This window comes from Amblyomma mixtum, chromosome 3 (genome assembly GCF_055824585.1).
Source record: "Amblyomma mixtum isolate Tamu chromosome 3, ASM5582458v1, whole genome shotgun sequence".
NCBI lineage: Eukaryota > Metazoa > Arthropoda > Arachnida > Ixodida > Ixodidae > Amblyomma > Amblyomma mixtum.
The window spans coordinates 4,489,770-4,512,397 of NC_143014.1; the positions used below are offsets into that span (position 1 = coordinate 4,489,770).

The window sequence follows — 22,628 nt, forward strand, 5'->3', positions numbered from 1 at the left end:
TAGGAATCAATGAGATCGCTAGATAAAGATCTAGTCTCCCTCACTGTACACTAACCTCGAATCAACACGCATTGGTTGGTGTGTTGGTTGGCTAGTTTATGGGGTTTAACGTCCCAAAGCGGCTCAGGCGATGAGACACGCCGTAGTGAAGGGCTCCGGAAATTTCGACCACCTGCGGTTCTTTTACGTGCACTGACATCGCACAGCACACGGGCCTCTACAATTTCGCCTCCATCAAGATTCGACTACCGCGACCGGGATCGAACCCGCGTCTTTGGGGTCAGCAGCCGAGTGTCATAAGCACTGAGCCACCGCGGAGGCTCAACACGTATTGGTATAATTTCGCTTCTACTCACTGCACTTTCCTTTCTCAAGGCATGCAGCTTGATTTTATAATGTTCCACGTGAGGCACTCATGCGTTCAATATTCATGTGATAATAGTACCATTACTTCTGCTTTATAATGTTCCTATCTAGTTCACGCATTAAGGAACCTGTGAGCAAATCTGGGCTTGCCGTTTTTTATAATGTATGGTAAAATTCTTACGAAGTTTTTGCACTCTACCTGACAACTACTGGCTTTTTCTTCGGTCCTTCAGTTTTTCACTTTCTGTGAATAGCACGACAGTGTAACTAGTCTTCCGGGTATCTTTGAGTGTACAGCATCGTAAGAAACCTGTGCGTTAGTTTCACACCCAACTCTAATTTCGGATATTCGCACATAGCCAGAGAGACCATCACGATGTCGTCCTTAAGAAAGTCAGTTCACAGAAGCTGCAGCGAAGGGTGAAGGGCGCATGGAAGCGAAGGCGTGAAGAATTAAGGTAGGCAGGTGTACGGAATTTAATATCTCAGTCTGAAAGAAGTCAAATGAAAGAAAACCTGCAAACGTAAAAACACGGCAAGTAACGACTACATAACCACTAGATAAGTGACGAGCCCTTTACCCTTCCCATAGCATGGAAAGATAACACATGTATATAGGATATCGCCAATTTTTTCAGCGCTTTCTAAGCCAAATGACCTGTTCAAAGAAAAGTAAATGATCAATCAATCATGACAGCGGTTGCGATGTTAAAGTGGGTGGAGGGCAAAGTAAATGTCATGTAATCGAGAAACTGAGAATGGGTAGGCATGTCACCCGTTGTCTACAAAACCCAGCCCTATTTTCTGAGAATATCACGTGCAATTAACTCTATTTGCAATAGCAGCCGCAATTGACTCGACGGAACATAATGCACCCGCAGCAGTGAATACGAAGGGAAAAGAAAAATAAATCGGAGAAGACTAGGGGTGTAGTCGGATGCAACATAAGAATTTTCGCCGTCAGTCAATCAAATCAATCAGTCAATTTATTCAAACATGAACTTGTATGCACAGTACATGCCCACGAGATGAGACAAAAGCAAGAAGCTGCTGGCATTCTTCCTGACGAGGCCTCACCCCGGGTCACACATCAAAGGCAGAAGGGTGATCAGATTCATGAAACTCAACAAGCTGTTTAGTTCAATTTTCACAGTAGCTGAAATTTAATCAAAACACATGGGATCGGAAAGAGAAAAGAAAAAGACCAGTAACGCTACAGTTCCCAACACAAAAGAAAATATGACAGGAATAAGACTATGACTGCAAACACTACATATCACAAGTATTTGATGGGTGAGTAGTGCGCATAAAGAGCATCTTCATTTTCTTTTTGAAATGACAAGTGGTTTTACAAGTTTCAGCTTCATCAATTATGGAAGGATACACATTGCAAACTGCAGAAATTTGGTTATCAATGTGTTGGGTGCCGTAGTTTGTACGGGGACGACTGGAAATGAAAGAAGTGACTCGCAGACTATAGCCTACTTGTTTCTGAAAGATGTGATGTCCTGCTTTATTTTATGATAAATATAAACAGCAACTGAAAGCTTATAGCACAATGGGAATGGAGGAACATTGAAGCACTGTAATAAGCAGTCGCCCGAGGAAGTATTAGAAGAACATGCGCGCAGAGCTCTTTTTTGTAATGAAAATAATCTAGCTGTGTCAGTTTTGTTGCAAGTGCCCCAAATTAAATTTCAATACACCAGTTGTGAATGGATCAGGGCAAATTATAACTGCTTTTTAGCCTGTATTGGTAACAAGTACCTGATGCGATTTATCACGCCAATAGATCGAGCTACCCGCAAACGGACGTGATTTACATGTTCACCCCAGCCTAGATCACTACGAAAGAATACGCCCAGGAATTTACAACAATTTACGAATTCAATCAATGTATTGTTAAATTGGAGTTGGATGGGATAATCTATAGGCTTATTTTTGGGACGGAAAATGATAAACTTTGTTTTCTTAACATTCAGTTCCAATCTGTTGACTGCAATCCACAACATAAGTTCATGTAGCCAGGAATTTGAACGATGTTCGAGTTCACGAAGATCAAACCAGAAACGAAAATGTTCGAGTCATCTGCATACAAAGCAATGCTAGAATAAGATAAAATGTTTACTATATCATTGATGTATAGAGTAAAAAGAAGGGGCCCCAGTATGGATACTTGAGGAACGCCAAATTTGATTAATTCTGCGTCGGATATGGCATCATTTAGTCGCGTGTACTGAGTGCGATTTGACAAATACTTTTGTAGTAACCTGTGAGATGTTCCGCGGATACCATACGTTTGTAACTTATGAAGTAGTATGTCGTGCTTGATTGAATCGAAGGTTTTGGCAAAGTCAAGGAAGACACCAACAGTGTAGAGCTTATGTTCAATATTATGGATTAGACTGTTTTTATCTCGAGCAGAGCTGCCTGTGTGGATTTTCCGGGCTGAAATCCGTATTGCTCCTTGCAGATGATATTGTTGGAATGCAGGAATTTATATACCCTCCTGAAGATCACTCGCTCAGCAACTTTGGAGAACAAAGGCAGTATAGATATGGGACGGTAGTTATTAGGATCATTTTTGTTGCCTCCTTTGAAAATGACTGTAACACGGGCGGACTTCATTTTATCCGGGAACTCTCCTGTAAGAAGCATTTGATCACAATTATGCGCAAGAGGAAGGGTAATAATCTTAGCACCTGCTTTTATTGCGAGTGCAGTAATGCCGTCTGGAGAGCATCTATTACGAGAGGTTATAATGGATAGAATTTCATATTCAGAAGTGGGGGATAAAAATATTGAATGTTCACAAGCTGGGGCCAAAAAGGAATCGACTGATTTTACAGCTAAGGGAAGAATATACTAAGTGCAATTTCCTACATTTAAAAAATGGGCATTCAGCTTATTGGTGAGGAAGACACCGCTATACATTACTCTATTGATATGCATTTCCGAAGGAAAAGCATGTTGCTTCCTTCCAATGAGTTTATTGATGCTTTCCCAGAGTGATCTAGTGTTTTACATTGATGAAAACTTTAGACGATAAAAGGCGACTTTGCCTTGGTTTAGTCAAAGGGCCCCCTTCCAGCCAACGATGTGGACCGATTCTCACGACCGTGCTAAAGTGACAAAGCAGGAAGGTAAAAGGGTCCCTCTATGGTCGGAAATAGACCTCACTGCACTGTCACGCCTGCAGGGTCCTTTGGTGGGGAAAAGCCACTGCGGTCTCGAGTTGTATGCGACTATAGTCGACAGCAAAGCATGCCAGCCTGGCGAACTAAAATGAAGAGATTGCCTCAAGAGATTTAAACGACTGAACAGTGCTAACTGACAGGCCGGAAGAGAACACAAACAACACATGCGCTGTCTGTTAGCGCTGCTCACTCTTTTCCATCAACATGCACCAACCAGCCCGACTATGCCCTCTTCTTGCCTCAAGAGAAGCGCAAAACTCTTCGGCCTGACAAGTAGACATGCAGGGCCATTGTAGCGAATGTTTTATACTTTTTTAAAATTGCTTTCATCTGGTTCTGTATACAAAGCAATCATCCTTCTATGTAACCTTTTGCTTTTTTTCTTCTCTTGCACGAATTTTCAAGCTGAAATACACAGCTGGAAATTGTCTGTTCTGTAGGGGTGTGCGAATATTCGAAATTTTCGAATATAATTCGAATAGTATATTTTTAGTATTCGTATTCGATTCGAAATCTAAGTATTCGTGTTGTTTCGAATATTCAATCCGACGCGAATATTCGTACCCAGCCGAATATTCTATTCCGAGCACCGGCGTTCATTTCGGTCCGCAAGTCCTATCAAAAGAGACATAACAATATAGCGGCGCTCAGAGCAATGCGTAACGTTGGGCCATGCAGTAGCTGACTATGCTGGTGAGCTCCTTTGTGGCTATGCCTGCGTAGCTGGTATAGTCAGAGCTCTGCACGAAATACCTCGCAATACGTGCCAGTTCAGTGCCAAGTGAGAGGGCATTTTTGTGGCTGGAGAAGTCGCTTCAGCTAGAAAGGAACTAGCTACTTCTGCCTTACCGTGTGGAGCAGCCGGTTTTCCTTCACGACAACCTTTTATGTTCATCCCAGCAACGCGCTTTTGTACTTATGCTGTGTACTAGCCATCTTATCTGATATTTCCACTTTTCTATCAGTAATGTTCGAGATTTTGATACTTTTTGTGCAGCCACACACATCTTTTGTGTTCATTTCATCACTGATAGTTGAACTGTGATGTTCTTGGGTGCTCAAATAATGTTTTGTAGTGGTTAAATGCATCTGTACTTGATTATTCGATATTCGATTCGATATTCGGAACCAAGTATTCGTATTCGATTCGTATTCGAAAAATTTGATATTCGCACACCCCTACTGTTCTGCCATTCCTTAACCTTCCGAACACATCGGCACCATGCACGTTTTCACTTTAAAAGGAATGAGTGGCCAATAACTCAGTTTTTTGTGCACTGCTATTTTATCAGCATATGTTGCCGGCGGCGCTAGATTAAGTACGAAGATGAATTGGACACTGAAAAAGGCTGCATTTGACGTTAGCAGCGGCTGCAGCTGCTTCTGAGTTTCCTCCGTTTGTACAACAGACGCTGCCCAGGATGAGATGACGCTGCACAGTCGGAACTCTCTCGCCTCTATACCGTGGTCGTGGGTGGGATACCCTGGGTGGCTGCTAAGCCGTTTGAAATTGCTGTTTTTCTACGCATTAGTTACCAAAGAAAGCGAGCCTCTTGCAATGCTGCCCAGACAGACTCACTCAAAGGAGGCAGGAAAAAAGGAATAATGCGCAAAAGCGATGGAAGCCTCCCGATAAAGTGGCGCCTGGGCACCATCAAAGCCACGTGAAGTGCCGGCTTCCGCTTGAAGACCAAAACGGGCCGCCACCCCTCACGTTTGTCTGGTGTAAACTACACAAGCCTTCGTCGCGCGCCTCTACCGGAAGGCGGGCGCGAGGATCACTTTCGAGCAAGGCGCCCCGGACACGTTTTTGCCTTGGTCGTTCAGTTAAAGAAGGTCACACAAGATACTAATTAGTACAATGAAGGGCGATGGTAAGGGATAAATGGCATCTAGAGCCGTTTAGTTCCGAGTAAGAGACAGGGAAAAAGAGGAGGAGAAGAGACGATTCCTTTCCTTCGCTTCTGTTTTTTCGTGGTCGCCGCCCTCTTCTCTGCTCCCGACCGCAGACGTCAAGTTTGAAATGGAGTGCTTGTACTATCTTGCATTTGCGAGTTAGCTTTGGCCATTTGTCGCTATCGTATTGCTTGGGCATGAGTAGCATGGACAGCATTCTTCCCCTGATCAAAAGTGGACGCCGTACGGTAGTTTTTTTGGTGGTGAAGGAAACACAATGCAGAACATTTCGTGTCACGGCCTTGCGATGCCCCGTTGTGGCGCTTCTACCGTCTGTTATCTTTCTTCTGCGCTTACTTTTCTCCAGCGGTCACTGCCTTCACTATATAGGCAAGCAAGTTTGAGCATTCGACATTCCCCTTCTTGTGAGGGGATGAGAACAGAGAGCTGATTGGGTGAAGTCTCCATTACTGATTGGTCCAGGCGCCACAGTCAACGCGAAGATATTTGTGATTGGTAGATGAACTATCAGAGCGAAAGAAAGTCGATACGCAGCCCTACAAGCCAGGCTATCTGGGCTTCCCGCTATAATACAGATGATACTCGGTCGTGCAGTCTGGCTCTCTCTAAACGTTTTCGACATGAAGAAGAGTCCAATAAATTGTGCACAATTTGAGAGCGCTGTGCCCGTTGCAACGTCGGTACCAGTAAGAACGAAGTCCCCTAGCTACACCACACTAACCATTCTCGGGAGCCGGAGCCACCACCTCCCAGGCAGCACACGGCGTGGGGCCTCTGTTGGTGCCACATGGACAAAGTGGTGCTGCGGCAACACCTCCAATACCTACGTCATCCTCGATGGGGAGTAAGTGGGCAATCCCAAATTGGGCTTGCCCCTGTTGATTCTACACGGGGGCCATATCGGTCTTGCTAGCGCTAACTCAGACCACTTTCCTACATCCAGCCCACATCGGTCATTTATAAGCAACTTGAGGGCCGATGCAGAATAAATGTATGGTCAATGTGAGAAAAACCTCCTCAAGCGAAAATGGGGCTGCCGACACTAAACTGATATGGGTCCCACATCGGTAGTGGCGGGGCTGGAAAACAAGTGTGCCCGCTTGCTGCCCACATCCGTCCTTTGTCAGATGTCTGAAGGAAGGTGCAAAATGAATCGATCTCTGTCCATGGAAAACCTCCACAAGTACAATATGAGCTGTCCACACAAAGCCGTTGTAGGTCACGCGGCCGCATAAGGCGCTTGGCCGCAAGCTGCCTACATGGTCTTGTCGGGGATTTGATGGCTGATAAAACGTGAATGCAAGCTCTATGCCAGAGAAAAAGTGGCAAGCCCAGTTGGGGCTGCCGATGCAGTGCCGCAGTAGGTCCCACATTGGCTGCAGCGGGGCTGCGCACATCGGTGTCCCTACATATTTTCATGCATGTCTTCTTTCAATTCGCTAATTTCTATAATGCATATCTATAATTTGTAATTAAAAAAGATTTGTAAAAAAACTCTCAGCATCTTTACTCAGAGTACAAAATTTAATAGGTTATCACTATTGCGCTCATGTAAATTGTAGAACATTACCCGAACGTACTCCGCAATAACTATGCCTGCGTACCAGGTTGCGCTGAACTACCCGCGGCTCTCCAAACAGTTCTATTTCAAAACAAACATCCGTATGCTGCCTGTATGCAGTACTGCCCGCATGCCCTAGTATTTTGGGCTGCATGCATTCGTCAGCATATAAAAATTTTGAAAAATTAATGTTTGATCTTCGGGCCTCAGAGTACAATGAGAGGAACTGGATCTGGGGCTGCCCCAAACTACCCACATCGCCCCCTTGTGAGGAAAGTAAGGCTTGCCCCTGTGGAACTGGCATTGGTCCCCTTGAGCTATTGGAAGGGTTGGCAAATTTTACGTCCTGAGTGGATGCTCACGGCTGTCTAAAGTACGGTCACTGGTGGCGGTGATGGGCTGCCCGCGTAGCGCAATGCACGCTAAATGGGCTGCCTACATCGGGATGTTTTTGGGCAGCCCACTTGAGGCCCATATGTGCTCCCAATGCGAAATCCTGCTTTTCCCACATCGAACCCTCAGGGAGCCCCACTTCTTAGCCCACTTTGTGCTACTGGGGCTGTACGGCTTCGCCATCCCTACGACGGCTCTTTCTCAACAGCGCCACCGTTGCTACACTGCTTCATTGTCATTGTCTCTACGGGCCGCCATATGCCTGCAGACCTACCGCCTGTCTGCGGCCGCAGCAGCACATCGCAGGAAAAACCCAGCTCAGGGTATTCACACTTCACCCTTGTATTGGGACTCTATGCGCACAGAGGCTCGCGCAAGCTTTAGAACGATGAACGCTGCACGACTTAAAAGCAACATTGCTTCAGGAAAGCTGAACCTCGTTTCTAAAGAAGCCAAGAAGAATTAAGTTTGCCAAACATTTCTCGAACTTATTGAAACAAGAACCCTGTTACCAGCAGGTCATGCGCAGTGCAGACTCCAAAAGCTTCTTTAGTTATGATGGAGGCAAGACAGCAGTAGCCCATTTTAACCGTCAGCAATACAAATCGACACCCGAGTGCACTGCCGTTACGTATTTGTTCAGTAAAAAAGAATACTGGTGTGCCCGTCAGCGTAAGGAAAGTTTGACCAGAGCTAGTGTTCGTTGGTGCGGGAAAGGCATGAGACCATCTGACGTCTCATCTCTCATGTCGAGATGAACTGATCGCTACCGGTGCGAGGCATGGCAGCATACCAGAGAAAGATGTGCTTCCGCATCCTCCTACGACATTGTCCTGTGAGCTTACTGAAGTGGCAGGGGCACTTAAAGAAGCATTAAAACCTAATATTGAAGCTGCGATGGAAGAAGGTCGCTGTTTCTTCACTGTTGGCATGTGGATTGACGATTATGAGAAGGCCGCGTACATTGCTGCCGCTGCCCACCATGCGAACGACACCTGAGAATTGAAGAGGCTGGTCCTGTTTACCGGTGACCTTCCACCCGAGAAAAAGACAGGTGACAACATTTGCAAAGAAATTCTGCGCTGATTCGCGAAGATCGGATTTGACAAAGCCATCTTAGTTATTTGTCACAGATCAAGGCGCAAATATTATGAATGGCCTCCGTCCTTATACAAGAATTAACTGTAGCACCCATCGGCAGTTCACACTGTTCCGCAGCACACGTTTGACGATGCCCATATTCCTGCGGAGCTGCCCGGTTTGCGTGGACAGTTGCAGGCATTGAAGGCCATCATAACCTAAAAAAGTGGACTCACAAGTAGTGATGCAAAACTATTAACAGTACTATCGAGACTATCGATACTTGAGTCACCATAGAACTATCGATGATAAAAAAACTGTCGATAGTACTATCGATCGTAATTTCGATAGTTCTATCCATAATACTATAGATACAACTTGGTATCGGTACTGCTATCGACACTATTTACTACGTACAATCAATTTTATAAAAACAACCACGCGTACCCACTACATCCTAAACTTGGTTTGGCGAGAGTGTGTGGTATGGAGGTGATGGTATGAGTAACTGAGAGGACTCGGCCGTTTTCGCAACCTACGAGTCACCGAGCTCTGCCGATGTTCCCTACGTAAACTCACTGGATAAAGTGCTTTGTGCGAATGTCCTAGTTGCGAAGCATGTGTGCGAAAAGCATTTGTGCAGCGGTTACGACAGCAAGACGACGTCTACAGAGCACGATGGTGTCGTGTTAGCCAGCACAAGTAGTGCTCTTTGTTCTTTCATCGGTTGCAGTTCCAGCTATTTTTCCGAACTGTCGCAGTGCACGTTAAAGGGACACTGAGGAGAAATTGAAGTTGGCTTGTATCGACAGAATACCAGCTCCTTATTAAAAAAACGCCACTCATACTGACAACAAAGCTCTTGTAACGTAGAAAAGAGCAAGAACCAAAATACAGCTATCGCCTCCACAGGCCAAGCTCGCAAGTACAAGCATAATGACGTCATAGGACAAAACAGTGTTGCTAGAACCAATGGTTCTGACAACACTAGGACACGAGAAGCCGCGAATCACTGAGGCGCAGCCAATGCATGCGCAAATCTGCTTGACGTCGCCAGATGGCGCCACGCACCCGGCAACTACGCGCGCGCCTACAGCATCTGGACCAATCAACGCCTGCTCACCGGCGCTCCCAGTATTCCGCTAACGGTAAGCTAAAGGTGTCTGTTTGCAAGAACTTCGTTGACGACTTCGAGAACAGGATCCATCGTAACGCTGGCAAAACGCCGGTGCAAACGTAAACGAAGCGACGGTAGCGACGGCCGCAATAGCCGATAGATGCCTTCAACGTGCGGCCGGCGGTAGCCTTCTTTTCGCTAGGCCGCACTGCTGGCTGCCAGAAATCACGGAGTCTGCGTTACGTCATGTGCACGTCATGTTTCACGTCACTTAGTGCTGTGTTGTCATAAGAGAATCCCAAGTTTGAATCATAGCGGCGGGGAAAACTTTTTCAACTTGGAATCCAAATTTCTTATGAATAAATGCATCTTTCGCTGCCCGCCAAGTGGCAAAAAGCCATGAAAAGCCGAACTGTCGGATTTTGCGTTTAAAAAAATATTAATAGAGCTCTCCCCACTGTCCCTTTAAAGAACCACCGCTGGTCGAAATTTATCTGGAGACCTCCACTACGGCATCCCCTCATAGCTTGAGTCTCTTTGGGACGTTAAGCCTCATAAGACCATGAAACCCATCGGGTGTCGCCAATATTTTGGCTATATCGCTGCTCAACATATGCATAATATCAATAGTGTTACTATCGATCGTCTTACTATCGACATTCTAACTATCGATACCTATCGATAGTTTTACTATCTACATTCTAACTATCCATAGTCTTGCTATCGATAGCGGTACTATCGGTAGGAATACTATCGGTAGTATTGCTATCGACAGTATCGGTAGTATACTATCGATTCTACTATCGATAGTTTTTTACACTGTCGACAGTTTAAAAAAATATCGATAATAATAATAATAATAATAATAATAATAATAATAATAATAATAATAATCTTTATTCAGCATAATCTCAACATACATAGAAACGGAAGCGCCGAAGCCACAAGTGGGCTTGTGCGGCGACAACCGGCAGCCGCGGCAATCTTCGCGCTACATCAGAGCTCCATCAGAGGCAAAAGAAAATTAAAAGACGTAAACATGAAGAACACAAAAATTTTGGCACGGAAAGAATGAAAAAGCACTGATAAGATTTTAGTACATGTTAAAGATTCTCTAACGCTTGAACAGGAACACGCAGTTTTTTGCGGGTGGTTAAAGAAAATAAATGATCCGGTAATTCGTTAAAGATAGCTGGCACGTAATATTTTCTAGTTGCTTTGCCGTAGTGAGTGCGCACTCTCGGTTTATGATAGCGAGGAACATGTCTCAACGGTACCGGTTTCGTATTTATGTGTCTGTATGCCCCTATTGAAAAATCCGGTATCGCGCCAAACCAGATTTTACCGGAACATATCGGTTTCATACCGGTCCGGTATCACTCTCATACCGGCGAGACCCGTCCGGTTTGATGGCTATACCGGTTCATACCGGTCCGGTATCGATCCCAAACCGGACAGACCGCTCGGGTACGGGCCTCATACCGGGCAGTCCATTCCCGGTTCGAAGCTCCAACCGGGCATACCAGCCTGTATTCAGAGCGATATGTGCTGCGGTTTTGGTGCTTGGTCTGCAGATTGACTGTTGTACGCCAGCAGATATTTTTAAAGGGAAGGGAGGGGGGGGGGGGTAAGCGTGCGCATAAATGCGATAATCAACACATACACGGTTTTGTTGAAAGGGTTAGGAAAAGAAAAGGGCTAAGCGTGGCAAAACGTGCAGTTTGTGTATGAAAGGCGGGGGCTGCATGAAGGTGAATGGCGCGCAACCGCCATATTGGCTTCCCGTGCAGCACCCTGACAAAGCCAGGGCTGCTGTGTGCGGGCAAACGGCTAGTATACATCCGCCAGCAGTCTTCGTAAGTCCTGCGCAGATTACTCTGGGTTTCACAGTGCAGAACTTCACGACTGGCTGATAAACATGGCGAGCCTCCGGTGACTGCGCCAGAAGCTCCAAAAGGTTTGTTACTGTCGCGTTCATTGCAGCAGCTTTCTTAATGTTCGCTAGCGGCAGTCTGTAGCGACGCATCGGTGAAGAAATAAAAGTCTTGGTTTTCGTGCAGGAATTCTTTGCACTTCTTCTTCATCAAGTGATAGTCCATTGATAACGCAACTTGTCCAAGCGCCATCGCGAGCGGCCCACCCTTCACTCCATCAGGAAGACATATAATCACAAATCGCCGAGAACATTTCTATCGACGAAGAAAAGTTTAATTCAACGGAGCCGGCAGCTTGGGTGTTCCCTTAAGGGCGACGCTTCGTGCTAGCTAAAAGATACAGCGCTCGAGAGAACAAAATAAAAACAAAAACCACCTGTAGAAACCTTACACGAGTAACTCGTCTCTTCGCAATTTTTTTAAAGCTTTTTTTTCTCTCATCACTGCCTTCTCTGCTTTTCCTGGGTCTGAGAATTCTCAAGGCCTGCGCGCTTTCCTTTCCCCCCGCTCTGACGTCAGCCACTTTGACCGCTGACCCCTCCGCATTCCTCCGACACTGAGACGTCTCCTTTCTTCCCTCAACCAGTTCTGCACCCTTCCGTAGTCGTGTAGCCGCACATGTCAGCGTGCACTGCTGCGTTTTATTGCTGTTGCGTTCGTGAGTGCTGGCTAGGAAATTGCTTGTCATCGTGATACCTAAATCTTTGCGTGTCGTGACCTGCTGTTGAAGCAATGGGTCGCTGCTGCGTGCCCAACTGTAGAGGAAACTATGACAACGGGCCAAAAGTGCTTGTGTTTTCGTTCCCAAAAGACTCACGTAGGATTACGTGGGAACGTGCTGTTCGCCGCGACGACGTCGACATACGGACTGTGCGAGATTCTAAGGTACTGTACGTTGTGTTTGCGCATCGAAGCAATCGTTGAAGTCTAATAATTTATCACGGTGCTAAAATATGGACAAGGTGCGGTTCTAAAATTCATGGGACGCGATGTTTGCCCTAGACTGCTGGTATCAGTAAATATATCTTTTTCTCTTATGTACCAGGCAGTGTTCTTGTGTGGTTGAAAGATACAAATTTTCAAGTTCAGGGCGGGCGTTCATGTCATGGTTAAATAAATATGCCTATGAATATCATCGAATTTTGCAGAGAGCATACATACACTAACGAGATATATTCTTGCATCTTGATTCAACGTTTCGACTATATTTAGTGTGCGTATTGTTTTGGCTAAAGAATGCTCAGTATATTTAGGTAATTGAAGCGATTCTATGCATTTGCGCAATGAATAAAGTAATAATGGCCGTAAGTTTCATGTCACAGTGCTCAATGCATTATGTTGTGTGTCAGTGCCCAATTAAATGATAAGCTGGGGGCATTATGTACTACCAATCATATTTACTTTTCAGCAGGTGCTTTTGACTACTTCATTGGCCAGCACCCTGTAGAGACCCCAGCGCCGGTAGATCGTCGCAAAGAGTTAAATTATTACCTCAGTGAGCTGGTTCAAGACATGCGAAAAAAATAAACATCTTTTGGAGTTTTTGATGCATTATAATACTGATCAAGCTACCAATGCTTGGTAAAAGCTGGGAGCAAATAACACAATTGCACATCGACTGCAATACGAGTCGCTGATAATCGCAGATTACGAGTTTCTGAGGCTCTGTATATTGCAGCATTTGGCATGTACACTTATAGCCCCAGTTTTTGGGCAGATTTAGTCCAAGTGGGATATATTTGAAGCATTTTATTCCTGCCTTTGTCCTGTGATACAGGGCCCTCCTGTATAATACGGGCCTAGCTTGTAGAATACAGGACTGTCCTGTATGCCGGTATGAATTTTAAACCGGGACCGCATACCGGGTTATTGTACAGGATTTGCGATACCGGATTACCTGAGTATCCTGTACAAAACAGGAGAGTCCTGTATTATACAGGACTGTCCTGTTTCATACAGGATATTCCGGTAATCCGGTATCGCAAATCCTGTACAATAACCCGGTATGCGGTTCCGGTTTAAAATTCATACCGGATTTTTCAGTAGGGGCGCTATTCCAAAAATATTTCAGTACTAAAATTTGTTTAAAAAGATTGTCAAAAGAAGGCAAACCGGCTGCGGTAAAGACACTGTTGGGCAGATTTTCCTGCGGCAAGTAGAGAACGCTTGTAGCAATGTTTTTCAAAATCCTATTAACACGAAATTTCCATGTGAAAGAGCAGTTAAAAAACAACACATACCGTATCTCAAGACACTATACCCCAGAGCCTGGGCGACTAATTTTCTCACAGAAAATGGCATCATAGTTCGCAAATTAAACAGCAAGCATGCAACACTTCTGAGTTTCTTACAAATGTGAGTCATCTGAGTATTCCATGCCAAATCACTGTCTATGTATATACCAAGATACTTAACCGACGGGACGCTAATTATAGGTTGACAAGAACACGAAGAGCAGTATGAGGTGTGTAAATATATGAACCTGTACTTGGTACATCTTTATGCGGGTTACGAAAACAGACAAGTCTGGATTTGGTGTTATTTATTTGTATTAAATTTGAGGCAAACCAATCACTAACTTTAATAGCGTCCTCCTGAAGGTTAGCCAGGGCATATAGTATCGAAAGACTATTTCCCGATATTTTTGCATCACTGTACTCCCAAGCCCGCTACCCCACAGTGTGTGCCAAGCAATGAGCACGAAGTGGAACTCGAAACATACCATGATAAAGTCAGTTTTGACCCAGTACAAAGCTATAGAAGCTCTCCTCGACTCCAAAGAAAACTCAATGGTCGAGCATGTCAGGACGGCACTGTCCATTGCACCCTCTACTGGCAGAGCCTGGACGCCCTGTGTGCTACGCACAAAGTGTGAAGCGATGGCTGTAAAAGTGGGCAGAAAGACGCTGTGCTATGGCAGACGAGGTTAAATATTCATGAGAATAAACGAATGCGCACGGTCCCCTTTCGCGGCCAGCTGGATATAACGATTGCCTTCATTCAACGCACGCCGGGAAGCGTCGCATCAGTACTGGCAACAGCAGTCTGTGCGCATGCTCGCAGCCTCGTTCGTTTCGCACTGGCACTGTTTTGTGGGGCGCCAACGAGCGTCTTGCTGCCCTGATGTTCCTAAAAAATGGCAGAGCTGTGTCTAACTCAACTGCGGCCAAGTTCATGTGCAATGCCAGTGTTTACTACGCACTCAGGGAACCAATGGCCAACTTGCTTGCCACTCGCTCTGCCGTTCGAGCCACGCATAGTGTGGTTCACGTCTCAGTGCTGATTACACACACGGGGCTGGGATCACGAGGCTACCACGACAGTCAACGGCTTCTGTGGCGCGAAGCAATTTGAACGTCACACAAGCGGCATGCGCACATTGTGCTCGTCTTCCTGAGGACAGTTTTTACTGCTTTTATAAATGCAGACGTGTGGAACTGCTTCTGAAAAAGAAAAGATATTGCTACGCGCTTAAATACACTGTAAAATGTGACTTTGTTGCCCTTACAGAAAAACAGCAAGCCAAATGAGAGCTCAGCACCTGCGAATAGGAGAACTCGAGCCCCGTGACGGAGAACATGACCTCCCCGGCTGTGATGAGCACATACTGGGGAACCTGGTAGAACATGGACAGGCTGTTCGGCCGCAGAGTCTCGTATACGCTGCAATTCACCTGCACGAATTATAATCAACAAGAGAGAGACTTTAATATGTACACGAGAGGTCTGCCTGGTTGTTAGTGCAGCATGCTACTCCAGGCCAGGGTGAAAGAAGAGAGTGAAATAGAGAGCAAAAAGGAAACAAGGCACACTTAGCACTCACAAGCACACATTATTATCAAAGCGTGTCCACCAAACCCGTCTCACTAAGAAAAACTAATAACGCTATTGTCCCTCGCGCAGCAGAAGCCCCATCACTCCAGGGTCCAAGGACATGCTCCAGGTGCACGGGGCCGTCCTGACGGAGACCTAAAGCACTTAACAGTGCCTTGCGATGGTTATTAAAAATTTGGCAGCGGCAGATCACGTGTTTCTGGGGAAAAAACAGCGCTGAGACGACGGACAAAGCAAAAATAAGACAACAGAATCGTTGTCTTCATGGCCTCTTTTGTCTTGTTGTCTTCTTCTTATTTTGTCCCTCGTCTCAGCGCTGTTTTTTTTCCAGCAGTATGTACCAACTAGCTCAACTCTCCGTTTTATTGAAGATCAAGTGTTGACGATACTCGCGCACACCACATGTCGGGCGCAGAGGCCTCCTTCATGGGCCAATTTTATGACTATATCATAGATCAACAAGATGACCTGCTAATGTCAGGCATTAACTTACATAAAACTGCAAAAAGGGCTCCTTCATGGAAATATTTTCTGAACATATAATAGATTAAGAAGAGGCTGCTGCTAATGCAAAGCATTGACTTACATAAAAGTGGAAAAAAGGCTCCTTCATGGACCAATTTTATGCAGATATAATAGATAACAAAACGTTGCTGCTAATGCCAAGCACTGACTTACATAAAAGTGCAAAAATGGCTCCTTCATGGACCAAATTTATGAGGTATAATAGATCAACAAGAGGCTGCTGCTAATACCAAGCATTGACCTACATAAAATGCCAGATGAAAAAGTGGAGAGAGGGAAATGTCACTTTCCGTTTGCAAGGGAGCGGCCGGAAAGTACCTATCCTTCAAGCGTCGTGTCGCATGCACCACGGCTAGCACATCGAAAAGTACAGAGAGCGAACTGTCACTTCCCATTTGCAAGGCAGCGGCCGAAAAGTACCTATCCTTCGGGCGTAGTGTCGTGTGCACCACGGTTGACGATGGAAAAGTGGATAGAGCGAAATGTTACTTCCCGTTTGCAAGGGAGCGGACAGAAAGTACCTATACTTCCAGCGTAGTGTCGCATGAATCATGGTTGGCAGATGGAAAAGTGCAGAGAGGGAAATGTACCTCCCGACATCCAAGGGAGTGGCCGGAAAGTACCTATCCTTCGGGCGTAGTTCCGTGTGCACAACGGATCGCAGATAGGAAAGTGCCTATCCTTCGGGCGTAGTGTCGAGCGCACCACGGATAGCAGATGTGAAAGCGGAGAGAGGGAATCTCTTTCCCAACTTCCAAGGGAGCGGCCGGAAAGTACCTATCCTTCGGGCGTAGTACCGTGTGCACCACGGATCGCAGATGGGAAAGCGGACAGAGGAAAATATCTTTCCCAACTTCCAAGAGGCGGCCGGAAAGTACCTATCCTTCGGGCGTAGTGCCGTGCGCACCACGGTTCACAGATGGGAAAGCCGAGGGAGGGAAATGCCTTTCCGAACTAACAAGGGAGCGGCCGGAAAGAACCCATCCTTCGGCCGTAGTGTCCTGTGCAGCCCGGTTGGCAGATGCGAAAGCGGAGAGAGGGAAGTCTCTTTCCCAACTTCCAAGGGAGCTGCCGGAAAGTACCTATCCTTCCAGCGCAGTGTCATGGAGAAGGAAAAGCGGATAGAGCGAAATGTCATTTCCCATTTGCAAGGGAGCAGACGGAAAATACCTATCCTGCCAGCGTAGTGTCGCGTGCACCGCGGTTAGCGGATGGAAAAGTGAAGAGAGCGAAATGTCATTTTCCATTTGCAAGAGAGCGGCGGGAAAGTACCTATCCTGCCAGCGTAGTGTAGAGTGCACCACGGTTAGCAGATCGAAAAGCGGAGAGAGCGAAATGTAATTTCCCAATTGCAAGGGAGCGCCGGGAAAGTACCTATCCTGCCAGCGCATTGTAGCGTGCACCACGGTTGATGATGGAAAAGTGGATAGAGCGAAATGTTACTTCCAGTTTGCAAGGGAGCGGACAGAAAGTACCTATACTTCCAGCGTAGTGTCGCATGCATCATGGCTGGCAGATGGAAAAGTGGAGAGAGGGAAATGTACCTCCCGACTGCCAATGGAGTGGCCGGAAAGTAACTATCCTTCGGGCGTAGTTCCGTATGCACCACGGATCGCAGATAGGAAAGTGGCAATATTTCGGGCGTACTGCCGTGTGCACCACGGATAGCAGATCGGAAAGCGGAGAGAGGGAAATGTCGTTCCCAACTTGCAAGGGAGCGGCAGGAAAGCACCTATCCTTCGGGCGTAGTTCCGTGTGCACCACGGATCGCAGATAAGAAAGTGCCTATCCTTCGGGCGTAGTGCCGTGTGCACCACGGATAGCAGATGGGGAAGCAGAGAGAGGGAAATGTCGTTCCCAACTTGCAAGGGAGCGGCCGGAAAGTACCTATCCTTCGCGCATAGTGCAGTGTGCAACACGGTTCGCAGATGTGAAAGCGGAGAGAGGGAAATCTCTTTCTCAACTTCCAAGGGAGCGGCCGGAAAGTACCTATCCTTCGCGCATAGTGTAGTGTGCAACACGGTTCGCAGATGTGAAAGCGGAGAGAGGGAAATCTCTTTCTCAACTTCCAAGGGAGCGGCCGGAAAGTACCTATCCTTTGGGCGTAGTACCGTGCGCACCACAGTTCACAGATGGGAAAGCCGAGAGAGGGAAATGCCTTTCCGAACTAACAAGGCAGCGGCCGGAAAGTACCTATCATTCGGGCGTAGTGTCGTGTGCACCACGGTTCGCAGATGGGAAAGCGGAGAGGGGGAAATGTCTTTCCCAACTTTCAAGAGAGCGGCCGTAAAGTACCTATCCTTCGGGCGTAGTACCGTCGGCATCAGGGTTGGCAGATGGAAAAGCGGAGAGAGCGAAATGTCATTTCCCATTTGCAAGGGAGCAAGAGAACGGTCGGAAAGTACCTATCCAGCCAGCGTAGTGTCGCCTGCGCCATGGTTAGCAGATGTAAAAGCGGAGAGAGCGAAATGTCATTTCCCATTTGCAAGAGAGCGGCGGGAAAGTACCTATCCTACCAGTGTAATGTCGCGTGCACCACGGTTAGCAGATGAAAAAGCGGAGAGAGCGAAATGTTGTTTCCTATTTGCAAGGGAGCGGCGGGAAAGTACCTATCCTGCCAGCTTAGTGTCGCGTGCACCACGGTTCGCGTATGGAAAAGCGGAGAGCGAAATGTCATTTCTCATTTGCAAGGGAGCGGCGGGAAAGTACCTATCCTGCCAGCTTAGTGTCGCGTGCACCACGGTTAGCGGATGGAAAAGCGGAGAGAGCGAAATGTCGTTTCTCATTTGCAAGGAAGCGGCGGGAAAGTACCTATCCTGCCAGCTTAGTGTCGCGTGCACCACGGATAGCAGATGGAAAAGCGGAGAGAGCGAAATGTCGTTTCCCATTTGCAAGGGAGCGGCGGGAAAGTACCTGTCCTGCCAGCGTAGTGTCGCGTGCACCACGGTTAGCAGGTGGAAAAGCGGAGAGAGCGCAATGTCATTTCCTATTTGCACGAGAGCGGCGGGAAAGTACGTATCCTGCCAGCTTAGTGTCGCGTGCACCAAGGTTCGCGTATGGAAAAGCAGAGAGCGAAATGTCATTTCTCATTTGCAAGGGAGCGGCGGGAAAGTACCTATCCTGCCAGCTTACTGTTGCGCGCACCACGGATAGCAGATAAAAAGCGGAGTGAGCGAAATGTCATATCAGATTTGCAAGGGAGCGGCCGGAAAGTACCTATCCTACCAGCGCAGTGTCGCGTGCACCACGGTTAGCAGATGGAAAAGCGGAGAGAGCGAAATGTCATTTCCGATTTGCAAGGGAGCGGCGGGAAAGTACGTATCCTGCCAGCGTAGTGTCGCGTGCACCACGGTTAGCAGATGGAAAATCGGAGAGAGCGAAATCTCATTTCCCATTTGCAAGAAAGCGGCCGGAAAGTACCTATCCTGCCGGCGTAGTATCGCGTGCACCACGGTTGAGAGATGGAAAAGTGGAGAGAGCGAACTGTCATTTCCCATTTGCAAAGGAGCAGCCGGAAAGCACCTATCCTGCCAGCCCACTGTCGCGTGCACCACGGTTAGCAGATGGAAAAGCCGAGAGAACGAAATGTCATTTCAGATTTGCGAGGGTGAGGCCGGAAAGTACCTATCCTACCAGCGCAGTGTCGCGTGCACCACGGTTAGAAGATGGAAAAGCGGAGAGAGCGAAATGTCATTTCCCATTTGCAAGGGAGGAAGAGAACGGTCGGAAGGTACCTAACCTGCCAGCGTAGTGTCACCTGCACCATGGTTAGCAGATGGAAAAGCGGAGAGAGCGAAATGTCATTTCCCATTTGCAAGAGGGCGGCCGGAAAGTACCTATCCTGCCAACGTTGTGACGCGTATACCATGGTTAACAGATGAAAAAGTGAAGAGAGCGACATGTGATTTCCCATTTGCAAGGGAGCGGCGGGAAATTACCTATCCTGCCAGCATAGTGTCGCGTGCACCGCGGTTAGCGGATGGAAAAGTGGAGAGAGCGCAATGTCATTTCCCATTTGCTAGAGAGCAGCCGGAAAGTACCTATCCCACCAGCGCAGTGTCGCGTGCACCACGGTTAGCAGATGGAAAAGAGGAGAGAGCGAAATGTCATTTCCCATTTGCAAGGGAGTGGCCGGAAAGTACCTATCCTGCCAGGGCAGTATCACGTGCACCACGGTTAGCAGATGGAAAAGCGGAGAGAGCGAAACGTCATTTCCCATTTGCAAGGGAGTGCCCACAGAGTACCTACCTTACCAGCGCAGTGTCACGTGCACCACGGTTAGCAGATGGAAAAGCGGAGAGAGCGAAATGTCATTTCCGAATCGCAAGGAAGCAAGAGAACAGCCGGAAAGTACATATCCTGCCAGCGTAGTGTCGCGTGCACCACGGTTAGCAGATAGAAAGCGGAGAGAGCGAAATATCATTTCCCATTTGAGAGAGAGCGGCGGGAAAGTACCTATCCTGCCAGCGCAGTGTCGCGTGCACCACAGTTAACAGATGAAAAAGCGGAGAGAGCGAAATGTAATTTCCCAATTGCAAGGGAGCGCCGGGAAAGTACCTATCCTGCCAGCGCATTGTAGCGTGCACCACGGTTGACGATGGAAAAGTGGATAGAGCGAAGTGTTACTTCCAGTTTGCAAGGGAGCGGACAGAAAGTACCTATACTTCCAGCGTAGTGTCGCATGCATCATGGTTGGCAGATGGAAAAGTGGAGAGAGGGAAATGTACCTCCCGACTTCCAATGGAGTGGCCGGAAAGTACCTATCCTTCGGGCGCAGTTCCGTGTGCACCACGGATCGCAGATAGGAAAGTGGCAATATTTCGGGCGTAGTGCCGTGTGCACCACGGATAGCAGATCGGAAAGCGGAGAGAGGGAAATGTCGTTCCCAACTTGCAAGGGAGCGGCAGGAAAGCACCTATCCTTCGGGCGTAGTTCCGTGTGCACCACGGATCGCAGATAAAAAAGTGCCTATCCTTCGGGCGTAGTGCCGTGTGCACCACGGATAGCAGATGGGAAAGCAGAGAGAGGGAAATGTCGTTCCCAACTTGCAAGGGAGCGGCCGGAAAGTACCTATCCTTCGCGCATAGTGTAGTGTGCAACACGGTTCGCAGATGTGAAAGCGGAGAAAGGGAAATCTCTTTCTCAACTTCCAAGGGAGCGGCCGGAAAGTACCTATCCTTCGGGCGTAGTCCCGAGTGCACGAGGCGGCCGGAAAGTACCTATCCTTTGGGCGTAGTGCCGTGCGCACCACATTTCACAGATGGCAAAGCCGAGAGAGGGAAATGCCTTTCCGAACTAACAAGGCAGCGGCCGGAAAGTACAGGGTCCGTCAAAAGTTCCAAGGCCACAGGGTTCGCTTTTGAGCAGCATTGTCGGGCTGTTGAGATACCCTCGAAGCTCAAAATATCTGTAGAGAATAGAAGAAGGATCGTTCTACCATCTGAGAACCTCGATAGCTCTATCGGAATCTTAAGTGCCAGGATATACCGATGAAAAGCGGACCATGTGGCCTGGGAACTTTTGACGGACCCTGTACCTATCATTCGGGCATAGTGTGGTGTGCACCACGGTTCGCAGATGAGAAAGCGGAGAGGGGGAAATGTCTTTCCAAACTTTCAAGGGAGCGGCCGTAAAGTACCTATCCTTCGGGCGTAGTGCCGTGTGCACCAGGGTTGGCAGATGGAAAAGGGGAGAGAGCGAAATGTCATTTCCCATTTGCAAGGGAGCAAGAGAACGGTCGGAAAGTACCTATCCAGCCCGCGTAGTGTCGCCTGCGCCATGGTTAGCAGATGTACAAGCGGAGAGAGCGAAATGTCATTTCCCATTTGCAAGAGAGCGGCGGGAAAGTACCTATCCTACCAGCGTAGTTTCGCGTGCACCACGGTTAGCAGATGAAAAAGCGGAGAGAGCGAAATGTCATTTCCCATTTGCAAGAGAGCGGCGGGAAAGTACCTATCCTACCAGCGTAGTGTCGCGTGCACCACGGTTAGCAGATGGAAAACCGGAGAGAGCGAAATGTCATTTGCCAATTGCAAGGGAGCGGCGGGAATGTACCTGTCCTGCCAGCGTAGTGTCGCGTGCACCACGGTTAGCAGATGGAAAAGCGGAGAGAGCGAAATGTCATTTCCCATTTGCAAGGGAGCGGCCGGAAAGCACGTATCCTGCCAGCGCACTGTCGCGTGCACCACGGTTAGCAGATGGAAAAGCGGAGAGAACGAAATCTCATTTCCCATTTGCAAGAAAGCGGCCGGAAAGTACCTATCCTGCCAGCGTAGTGTCACCTGCACCATGGTTAGCAGATGAAAAAGTGAAGGGAGCGAAATGTGATTTGCCATTTGCAAGGGAGCGGCGGGAAATTACCTATCCTGCCAGCATAGTGTCGCGTGCACCACGGTTAGCAGATGGAAAAGCGGAGAGAGCGCGATGTCATTTCCTATTTGCACGAGAGCGACGGGAAAGTACGTATCCTGCCAGCTTAGTGTTGCGCGCACCACGGATAGCAGATAAAAAGCGGAGAGAGCGAAATGTCATTTCCCATTTGCAAGGAAGCGGCGGGAAAGTACCTATCCTGCCAGCGTAGTATCGCGTGCACCACGGTTGACAGATGGAAAAGCGGAGAGAGCGAACTGTTACTTCCCATTTGCAAAGGAGCAGCCGGAAAGCACAAATCCTGCCAGCCTACTGTCGCGTGCACCACGGTTAGCA

General features: G+C 47.6%; 1 protein-coding gene across 6 annotated transcripts in view; it reads right to left on the reverse strand.

Annotated features, from left to right (window-relative positions):
• The window catches only part of LOC149349130 (solute carrier family 15 member 1-like), a 516,652-nt gene that overhangs the window by 39,492 nt on the left and 454,532 nt on the right, over positions 1-22,628 (reverse strand). For all 6 annotated transcript variants that reach the window (XM_089578081.1, XM_089578082.1, XM_089578083.1 and 3 more), the window contains one exon: positions 15,107-15,238. In XM_089578081.1, coding sequence (XP_089434207.1) covers positions 15,107-15,238 — 132 coding nt within the window. The remainder of the gene's footprint in view (positions 1-15,106; positions 15,239-22,628) is intronic.